We start from the raw sequence: 10,170 nt of genomic DNA, 5'->3' as shown, positions 1-10,170 counted from the left end.
TGGCCCATACAGTACAACTATATATATAAGCGCAGTTCACACGTATTTTAATGAAAGCTCAGAGATGCTAATTTCTTGGAACTGCCTTACTTGGTTGCAAGCCCTGGGGCTTCTCTACGAATACAATGAACATTCTGCACATACCGACATTTTATGGCGAATTGGGCGAACAGATGAAGTGGGATTTATAAAAATCTCCCACCAGAATACAAGTTAAAGAAGTGAAAATTTTATGCAAACCGACAGAGAAAGCAGGAAAATACTTTCTGTTACTACAAATCATTTTTAGATACATCAAAAGTCAAATTAGATGGCGAAGACGTTCCAAGCTTTTTTTAGCGGAAATACAGATTACGCCTTTCCGCCGGAACCAGATAGAATTAACAATCTTTGCAAATTTACTGAACTGAATTTAAAAATAAGCTGATCTGTTGTTGTTTAGGTGTTAACCAACAAAAATATAATGGTTCTGGTGTTATATAATTACCAGCCAAGTCCACCTGCAAGGTCGGTGCTTATGACTTTGAAAGCACTCGGCCTGGATTTTGAGCTGAAAAATCTCGCTTTAAGTTCTTTTGAAAATCGCCTGCCCGAGTTTTTGAAGATCAACCCGCGAGGAATGGTTCCCGCATTGGTGGATGGAGACCTTAAGTTGGGAGAGAGGTATTGATGTCATAAACATTTTTCTCGGACTGAGGAAATTTTTTGCATGATTCTCGCTACCGAGCCGTCAAAATGTGAAAGAAAAGTCGTGAACCTTCATCTATGCACTATGTTCGTATAATTCAAAATCAGCCACATTATTCATTGAGATGAGCTTGATCGTGTGTATTTTGCAGCCGAGCCATCGCTTGCTACTTGTGCAACAAGTATGCGACGGAGGGTACTAAATCATTGTATCCAAGTGAACCAGAGAAGAGAGCAATAGTGGATCAAATGCTCTATTCTGGAGAGTGGATGTGGGAAGAAATATGCGATAGTTACTTGGTACGCTCTTTGTAGTGGTTAAAGCTGAAGCAGTAGATTAATTTGAAGTAACAAATTGTTGCGATAAATACAACAAATACAGAAGCATTCATTCATTCATATGAAGAAAACTGACATGTTCCAGACTTTACAACTGTATGTTTTCCATCAGAGTATACCGTTACTCCTGATGAAACTACTGACATAATTTGTTAAAAAAAGAACAATTCAACACATCAGAGCTGTATTAGGCTAACAGGAAGCCATCAAATATAAAAACCATTTCCAACATCTTTGTCTGATATTTGTTGAACTTTATGTCTTCACAGCGAGTGAAGTGGGTTTTATATCAAGGGGAACTCCCTTGGTTTCATAACATCGATGGGGCGAGAGAAGCGTTGAAATACCTGGACGACCGCTTGAAAGAAAACGCCTACATGGCGGGGAATCACCTCACGATAGCAGGTAATGAGTTGCATGAATGCAACGATACCCCTACACGCTGTGTTGCAACTGGCAATGCCGAATGAATATTTTGAAGGCCGTATATAGCCAGGGTAAAAATTTTACCAAGGCAAATACATCAAGTAGGTCCCGGTTAAGCTGTTAAATGTAGTTTAACACTAAAAATGTTTTGCGCCAGAATTCCAGATAACTTACGGAAGCAAGTATCTCCATGTCCAGCACTTACGGCCTATAGATATTTTTGTATTGTGTCTGTGCTTTCCAGATCTGTTTGCTCACCCAACGGTTAGATTGCTCGATATGTTGGACTTTGACGAATACAGCAACTACCCACACATGAAAGCTTGGATGGACAAGATAGAAGCTCTGGATTATTATGACGAGTGCAACAAGGGAAAGCTCGATGACGTCACGAAACAATACAAGGCACTTATTAAGGAACGACAAAGACAATGAAGATCTTCTGAACCAATGCAGACAATCTGCCTGGTTGATTTTAGCATAATCACCTGCGTTAATTGTACCGTACATGTCCGCATATATCATTGAATGAAATATTTTAAATAAATTCCAATTTAAGATTGCGCAGGAAAGGACGTGTGAAGCAGAATTCCAGATGAGGCAATAAATGCCCCAATCTAAGCCGTGGCGATAAAGAGTCAAAATTGCCATTTTGGATGTGATTTCGTGACCCAAGCCGACGAAATCGGGATGCGATGCAGCTTAGGGTCACACTCATTTGTACATTAAATGCATCAAGTATGGACGTTGAGGCCTAGTTTGCGATACAGAGATACAGCTGATAAAGTTGGAGAACAGTCAAACTATTAAGGCCTATATAGTCCATACAAGTTTTTACAAGCTGACCATCTTTCAAATTTTCCAGACATACCCACTTTTTACTTCGTCATACATGTAGCCTAAAGATAAACGTTTCCGTCTGAATAATCAGTTCCTAAATAAAACGGCGATAAACCTTATTTCCACTTTATTCGCTTTATCTGGTTGGCTACAGTCAACCAGTGTCACTCAGTCACGGTCGGTTGAAGCGTATAGAGTTATATATTTTTGTTTAACTTTGCTGCTGTGCTATTTTCTTTCACGGTTGGCTGCGCAAAGCAAACACGCGAGACGAGTTGAATTACAACCAGGAACTGGGCTTTGTTGAACCAACATTGATGTGACTCGGATAGTTTGTGATTGCAGACAGAAGGACCATCAAATGTCACTTGAGAAAGGAAGGTTTATTAAAGCGAGAAATGTTGCGACTATATAGATTAGAGATAGATGGAAATTTTTAGTCACCATTATTAAGGATTGTTGTGCTACAAGGTTGACAAGTGACTAAGTTTAAGGACTGATTATGACTGCGCTGTGTGGAACGTAAAGCTACATATTTAATTACTAAAAGCGGACACAGTTATTGGATCTTCCAGATCCCATGCGGTTAGTAAGGCTTTAATGCTGCAGGCGTTGTTTGTGTCGTTATAAGAGGCCGCTTGTTGCCCATCTCATTAGCATTGATCACCTTTTGTAAATTAGGTTTAAATCGGGTTGCTGTGAATGATGGGTAGTTGAAACGGTACAGGTTAGCCTATACGACGATAATGGTTCTGGTGTTATATAATGACCCTGTAAGTCCCTCCGGTAGGTCGGTGCACATGACTTTGAGAGCACTCGGCCTGGATTTTGAATGGAAAAATGTTAACCTGATCTCTTCCGAAAATCGCCTGCCCGAGTTTTTGAAAATTAACCCGCGAGGAAAGGTTCCCGCGTTGGTGGACGAAGACCTAAAGTTGGCTGAAAGGTGAAAGAGAACTTCTATGACATGAAACCAACACATTACATGCACTATGTTCATATAATCCAAAATCAGCCATATTATTCATAGAGGTGAGCTTGACCGTGTGTATTTTGCAGCCGAGCCATCGCTTGCTACTTGTGCAACAAGTATGCGACGGAGGGTACTAAATCATTGTATCCAAGTGAACCAGAGAAGAGAGCAATAGTGGATCAAATGCTCTATTCTGGAGAGTGGATGTGGGAAGAAATATACATTGGTTACTTGGTACGCTCTTTGTATTGGTTAAAGTTGAAGCAATAAGTTGAAGCTCTGACAAACTGATTACACAGACACGCTGTCAAATATAAAAGCAAAATCCGAGATTTTCAAGCTTCCTTTCCTTCGCAGAGGGTAAGGTGGGTTTTATATTACGGGGAACTCCCTTGGTTTCATAACACCGATGGGGTGAGAGAAGCGTTGAAATACCTGGACGACCGCTTGAAAGAAAACGCCTACATGGCGGGGAATCACCTCACCATAGCAGGTAATGAGCTGCATGAATGCAACGATATCCCTACACGCTGTGTTGCAATGCTGAATGCAAATAAATATGTTCTTATATTGTGTCTGTGCTTTCCAGATCTGTTTGCTTACACAACGGTTAGATTTCTCGATATGTTGGATTTTGACGAATACAGCAACTACCCACACATGAAAGCTTGGATGGACAAGATAGAAGCTCTGGATTATTATGACGAGTGCAACAATGGGAAGATTGATAAAGTCAAGGAAAAATACCAAGCACTTATCAAAGAACGCAAAAGCAATAAAGACGCTAAGAAACGTTGATATTTTTCACTCTGTTACCAGCGTTAATTGCACCGTATATGTCCACATACATCATGTGATGAAAGAGTTGAAATAAATTCTACAGTCGTTGAAGCGGCCACTTACAAGGACGCTTGAAGCAGGGTTCCAGGTAAAAATCATTATACCCGAGCCTTGGATTTACGACTAAGCACGCGGTGATAAAATGTAAAAGAATATCGATCTTTAAAACTTTATCTTAAATTACGAAAAATTGTTAAACTCGAGCGCAATTGAATGCTTTGACACCTTAAAAATAAACTTAAATTATATCATTATAACTTCAACGCGGAGAATTCGGGCGATATTTACAACTAAGGTGCAAACGCTATGTCCACTGTGTTACCAAGAAATCGCATGAGAATGACGGTGTTCGACGTCACTAGCAGCATTCACGGTTGATTGCACACAGCAAACACGTGAAGTAAATTTCACGCGAAAGTCGCATCAAGAATTGTATAGTATTGGAAGAAGTTATGATATTTGATGGTCATAATTGCCAGTACAGGATATAAAGATACAAATTTTCCGAAAAACAAAGCCATTGGTAGAGAGATGAGTATTTCAGTTGATGTGCGATTGGCAGAAAGAAAACAACAGGTGTAAGGCTTGTTTGCGAAACAAAAGAAGCCAATTTAAATAAAATTATGAAAAATGACCCTCAACCTAAAAAGCGCAAGAACATTATTAAATGTTCAAATCCCGCAAGAATTTTTATTTTGTGTCAAACATCATTCTTAATACACTTACACACAACACAACAATTTTCATTGACGTAAGAACGGTCTAAAACGAAAGACCACTCCTTACACACTTAATTGGTGCTAAGTGAAAATAAAATACAAACTCACCGAACTGAAGTTATCCTGGCCTTTGCAATGCAGATTTTCTCATGGTTTACAACCCTACGGACAACTGGTGCAAAAGATCTTGGGTATTAAAGCCGTTTGGCAGTCTAATAATAAGTGGAAATTTTATTAACATTCATTTAAGTTTGTTAAATTATTTTTTTGCAATTTATTGTTTTTATGTTTACTTTGCAAAAACCGGATCGGAGCGGCTGTTACCGAATTTTAAGCGAAATAATTATTGCCTCTAGTGGGCGTTGCGACACCGGAAAGCTGATTTTAGCCAATTACATTGCTCAATGTGTAAACATGACCAAAAGATAGACATCATTATTACTCATTGGTACGGAAAATATGGAAGCAAAATTCAGTTTTGCAATTCTTGTTTATACGGAGAAAGTCATTATAATTCTGCTTGAGAAGTCGATGTCCTACAAATGTCAGACCAAAGATAGTTTTGAAATATGTTTTGGCGCCAATAACGACAGTGTAAGTGTAATAGCACTAATATACACCATTAAGACAGTTTTGTTGCTCGATAATGAAGGCATCAAGGCAAAATGGAACCTTGTTTACTCAAAAATTTGTTTTAAATACAAGATGGTTAAATGTTTGCGATATATGACATCATGTGATCATTTTAATAGAAAAAGAACACGCCCGTTCAAACGTGTTGACGTTCCTCTCCTGAAGGCGAACCACATAGCTTGAGCACTTTTTATGGACGCGTCACTGCACACGATGCTAAATGAAATATTAACAATGTGGGCTCATCTCTGCGAAAAAGACCCTCTAAAATTGACCTTGCTAAATACCAACCGACAAAATTCTTCCACAACAGAAGTAATGACGTCAGCCACAAAGTCGAAGACTCAACATAACTCGATAAGAAATACTGTAAGCGGTTACAATGGTTCAGTTTCATTCACACAGAGACAATCTTTGCAAGTGATTGGTAAACACGTTTGTGAGTGAATAAACGTTTACAGGCAACTCTGGCTCAGCACTTCCACTATTTGTGAGTGTGATAGTTTCCAGTCTTAAGTACAATGGAGCATAAAATATCGTATGTAATCAACAACTTGTTAAACATCTTTGTATAGGACCTGCACAAGAAGCTTTCATCTTGAATTACAATAAGCAAGGATTGGGATAGTCCTGTATCACGCAAACCTGCGATGGCAGTTGTTTTGTGAGCCTTTTTTATTGTAAAGAGGCAGTTAGCATAGTTTAAATAGCAAAACAAACAATAAACATAACTGAAAAGTCTTGTGCAATGTCAACAGCTGCAGAGAAAAACATATCAATTACCAAATTCAAGAGCAAGACAAGATTTCAAATACTGTATAGTGTAAACCTTTACTGATTTATTCTGGTTGCAATAAATTACCACTGATTTAGCATTATTAAATCTTGGCAATTTCAAAAATCTGTAAAAGATATTTAAACGTACATAGTCATCCTGTTCAATCATACCTTTAGCATTTTAAAGTACAGTTTGCATATATAATGTATCAATAGTAAAAGCAACATATAGTAGACAAAAGAAGAAGGTGATTAGTTAAATGTAACAAATGGCAGAATACATCAATACTTGACAACCAGCAATATTCCACCGTATAAAACTTGAAAGTGAACTCACAAATCAATCACGCTCGAAGTGACAGAGTCGATCTCTGTATCGTGCAAGAGAGGCAACGACTCACATCTGTCTTTCTCCATTAAACTGTCATCTTCTGCCAGTTTGTACCCATTTGACAGGACAGGAACAGGATCCTCATATCCAGTGCTGGTTGCTGTGCTTTCTAAAGGTTCATTTAGGGCCACAAGAAGTTCCTCTGAAGGTTTTCGGATGTATTCTATCAAGTGGAATACAATCTTGCTGAATGTAATTCGATCACTTGCTTGAGCACACCAGCATGGAACAACAACTCGATGCCATAACTCGGACGGACAACTTGGTGGTTTGGGAAGTCTCACTCCACTTCTTAATAACGCGTAAACTTCTGAGTTCGTTACACCTGGATATGGTATTTGACATAAAGTTAAAATTTCCCACATTGTCACTCCAAAAGCCCACACGTCAGTCGCAGAGTTGAAGATCCAATCCGTCAGACTTTCAATGGCCATCCACTTCACAGGAAGCTTAACATTATGTTTAAGGCGGTAGTAGTTTTCTGTGTAGAGCTTTCGTGAAAGACCAAAATCAGATACAACCACATTAAAATTTTCATCAAGCATACAGTTCCTAGCTGCTAAGTCTCGATGGACAAAGTGATTTGATGTTAAATATTCCATTCCTTGGGCAATGTCCAAAGCAAATTGAAGAAGTTTTACAATTGTAAAGCTTTTGCTATAACCAGATGTGCGGCAAGTGAACAAATAATTTCTTAGGTCTCCCTTTGGCATAAATGGCAAAATAACCAAAGGGGAACCAGGTAAAATACTGAAGCTCTCAACAAAAGAATTGTCTGTTAAGCAAACTCCAACCAAGTGCATGACATTACAATGCTTTAGGTTCTTCATTCTTAAGCCTTCCTCAATGAATTCTTCCTTTTCAGAGATTGTTGCATCTTCTATTTTAATCGACTTTACAGCAACTTCTTTTTCAAATACAGCACCTCCTTCAATGCACTTAAGTTTCCCCTTATAGACATAACCAAATTCACCCTCACCAAGGATCTTTGCTAGCGTGAGTCGTTTAGTTTCTATCAAGACTCCTGCAAGCTTTTCTTCAAGCAGAGCCTGCTGAGCTGAAGAAAATTCTTGTGGTGACATCGGTGTGTAATAATCATTGGTGCGCATGGTGCCATCTGGTGTTGTGGTACCAACCAGATTAATTGGTGTTGACGGTGGACCGAGTCTCCTCCTTTTCCAACACAAAGCACTGATGACAACAACAGCAATGCTAATGAGCACAACTGCACATATAAGAGCTACTAAATGTAAATTACTAGATGTGTTGGGTTCAGACGTCATTATACTTGAGATTGGATAAACTGTGGAATTTGATAAACTGTTATTTGCAGTTGTTGGTGTCAACACAGTAGATGGTTGTTGGGCGCACGTAGGCAAAATTAAATCTGCATTCGAAACTGGGGTACAGTCACTTGGAAGGCAAGCTTGTACAACCACAGTGTAACCTACACATGGGCTGGTGTTTACCAACACACTTGAGTAAAGGTAAGATACATTACGGTACAATTTCTCAAACTTCTCACTTGGGGTTAAACTGACCTGGTAGATTATACGTTCATTAGGTTCCGAATAAACCCATGAGATGTTATACAGACTTCCATTAACCTTCATAACTGAAACATTTGTAGGTTTACTGGATAGCTGGTATGAAGGTGTCACTGGAGAAATCGGCAACTGCTGGGGCAACGTTTCAAAAGCATAAGGATCACTAAACTTTGATTGCCCATCAGCATTTGCACAAACAACAGTTAAGCTGTAGGTGGTTTGTGGAAACAAGCAGTCAATGTCAAAAACACCAGAAATGTTTTTAGTGATGAGGGGGAAAGGACAAAGTTGAATAAAAACCTTGTCAGCGGAAGTTATTATAAAAGTACAATTATCAATTACACATGTCTTGTTATTAACAATGTGGTAATACACCGTTGCATGGGTTTCACTTTTTGTAACAAGTGTTATATTTGGTGTTGCCGGAACAAGCTCTTTGAGCCGTGTAGAACGCCTAACAATTAATGAATGAACTGAAATCGACACCTGAGCTGGTTTAGAAGTAACAGTTTGTCCACCTCCATCTCTTGCTATGCACACATAGCTTCCTTCATCATTCTTCTGCAGATGTTGAAAAGTTAGCCTTGAAATAGCACCATGTTTTAATTTAAGGTCTTCTTGTGAGACGCGAGGTGTATTAAGTGTAATGGGCACGTTGTTCTTCTTCCATATTACATTTACAGCCACTCCAGTTACTTTGCATTGCAACTTGGAATCAATTTTCCTGACGTTCCATATTTTGTTGGATGGCGCACTGGTGATTGTGAGCTTTGCACTCAAACACATTTCAAATAAGGAAACAAAAAAGTAACATTTCAGCAATTTCATTCTAGAATTGTTTGCTTACAACCGAACAAGTTGTAATCCCTATGCAAAAAACGTATGTTGGTTATGAGTGCAGTTGTCGCTTCTTCTTGCTATGGCTTAAAATATTTGATGCCTGGGCCTTTTACTTTGTCAAGCAAACTGTGTCAACATATGTCCTCAGCAAAAATAACATATGTTAAACTAGAAACAAACATTACTGATTCTTTACAACACATAATTGGTAGTTGGCACAAAATTAACTCAATTTCTGAATCGTGGCAATGCATGTCTGACTGTTCCCTACCCAGACTGCAAAGTTTGGCAAAAGCGCACTCCATACTGCTTTCCATGATCTTCAGTGCTGCATTTAAGGTGCGTTATTTTGTACTTAATGACTTACACAGAACTTCTGTGCACTCAATTTTCAATTGATTTAAAGATTGAAATAAGTCAAACTGTGTAATTGCGCACTTCCATTGCATTTGAGCATTTTTTCCCAACGCACTTGTCTTTTTTCGTTGTTTGGTGCACCCAAGATCTTGCTGAAAACGACCACACTCTGCAGTCCATCTGGCTGACAACTACAACTTCAAGCAATGAAATTGTTTTTCTTCACCAAATGTGAGCAAACTTTCAACCAAGGAAACAATAAATTACCTTAGCTGTTACACCTGTAATCACTGTAGCAACTAATACACACTTGAAAAGTATAAACCACTTATCAAACTAACCTAATGGAAATTGAACAGTGAGATGAAAAAATAAACGCTTTTCTTACAAGCTGAGGTAAAATGCCCTGAGGCAAAAAACAGAAGTAGACATAAACGCACATTTGACCACGCAGCAGAGCGTGAGAATATGAATCTAACAATTTACCAGACACACTTCGCCAACCAAGCGATCAAGGTAGCCTTTAAGTGCGTGTGTCGCTTCAAACAAATCTGTTTTTCGCGCACATCATTCCACATAGGGGATAACCCCCACCAAAAACCACAAAGGAATGACGCATTGCTAGAAAATTAAGATGGGGAACAACGGCTTCAGTTCTTTTTAAACCATTCGATTCTTGTTTTTTTCCACCGATATTATGAGTTTTCATTTTAAAGAAATCGTTTCGCATCTACTTTAGTAACTGGACTTACGTAAATTCATGAAGGTTAAGTACTTTTACTCAAAACACCAAAAACTTCA

General features: G+C 38.7%; 2 protein-coding genes across 2 annotated transcripts; one reads left to right on the top strand and one right to left on the bottom strand.

The window, feature by feature from the left end:
• Positions 1 to 446: 446 nt before the first annotated feature.
• On the top strand, positions 447 to 4,094 carry LOC143446590 (uncharacterized). The gene is made up of 8 exons (XM_076946296.1): positions 447 to 663; positions 840 to 987; positions 1,296 to 1,431; positions 1,697 to 1,884; positions 3,006 to 3,238; positions 3,352 to 3,499; positions 3,623 to 3,758; positions 3,855 to 4,094. The coding sequence occupies exons 1-8, from the start codon at positions 464 to 466 to the stop codon at positions 4,061 to 4,063; spliced, it is 1,398 nt and encodes a 465-aa protein (XP_076802411.1). The 5' UTR covers positions 447 to 463; the 3' UTR covers positions 4,064 to 4,094.
• A 2,110-nt stretch (positions 4,095 to 6,204) lies between these two features.
• Positions 6,205 to 9,370, bottom strand: LOC143446951 (tyrosine-protein kinase Mer-like). The gene has a single exon (XM_076946833.1). It carries the CDS (start codon positions 8,998 to 9,000, stop codon positions 6,568 to 6,570), a length of 2,433 nt encoding a protein of 810 aa, XP_076802948.1. The 5' UTR covers positions 9,001 to 9,370; the 3' UTR covers positions 6,205 to 6,567.
• Between the last annotated feature and the right edge of the window lie 800 nt (positions 9,371 to 10,170).

Source organism: Clavelina lepadiformis, chromosome 2, assembly GCF_947623445.1.
Source record: "Clavelina lepadiformis chromosome 2, kaClaLepa1.1, whole genome shotgun sequence".
Lineage (NCBI taxonomy): Eukaryota > Metazoa > Chordata > Ascidiacea > Aplousobranchia > Clavelinidae > Clavelina > Clavelina lepadiformis.
The sequence above is the reverse complement of the archived record's forward strand: the minus strand, read 5'-3'. Positions and strand labels throughout refer to the sequence as shown.

Bases quoted from the DNA above. Each gene is read 5' to 3' on its own strand.
- LOC143446951 (XM_076946833.1), bottom strand. From the start codon at position 9,000: ATGAAATTGCTGAAATGTTACTTTTTTGTTTCCTTATTTGAAATGTGT.
- LOC143446590 (XM_076946296.1), top strand. From the start codon at position 464: ATGGTTCTGGTGTTATATAATTACCAGCCAAGTCCACCTGCAAGGTCG. The intron at 664-839 runs GTATTGATGTCA...TGTATTTTGCAG, and splicing joins GACCTTAAGTTGGGAGAGAG to CCGAGCCATCGCTTGCTACT. The intron at 3,239-3,351 runs GTGAAAGAGAAC...TGTATTTTGCAG, and splicing joins GACCTAAAGTTGGCTGAAAG to CCGAGCCATCGCTTGCTACT.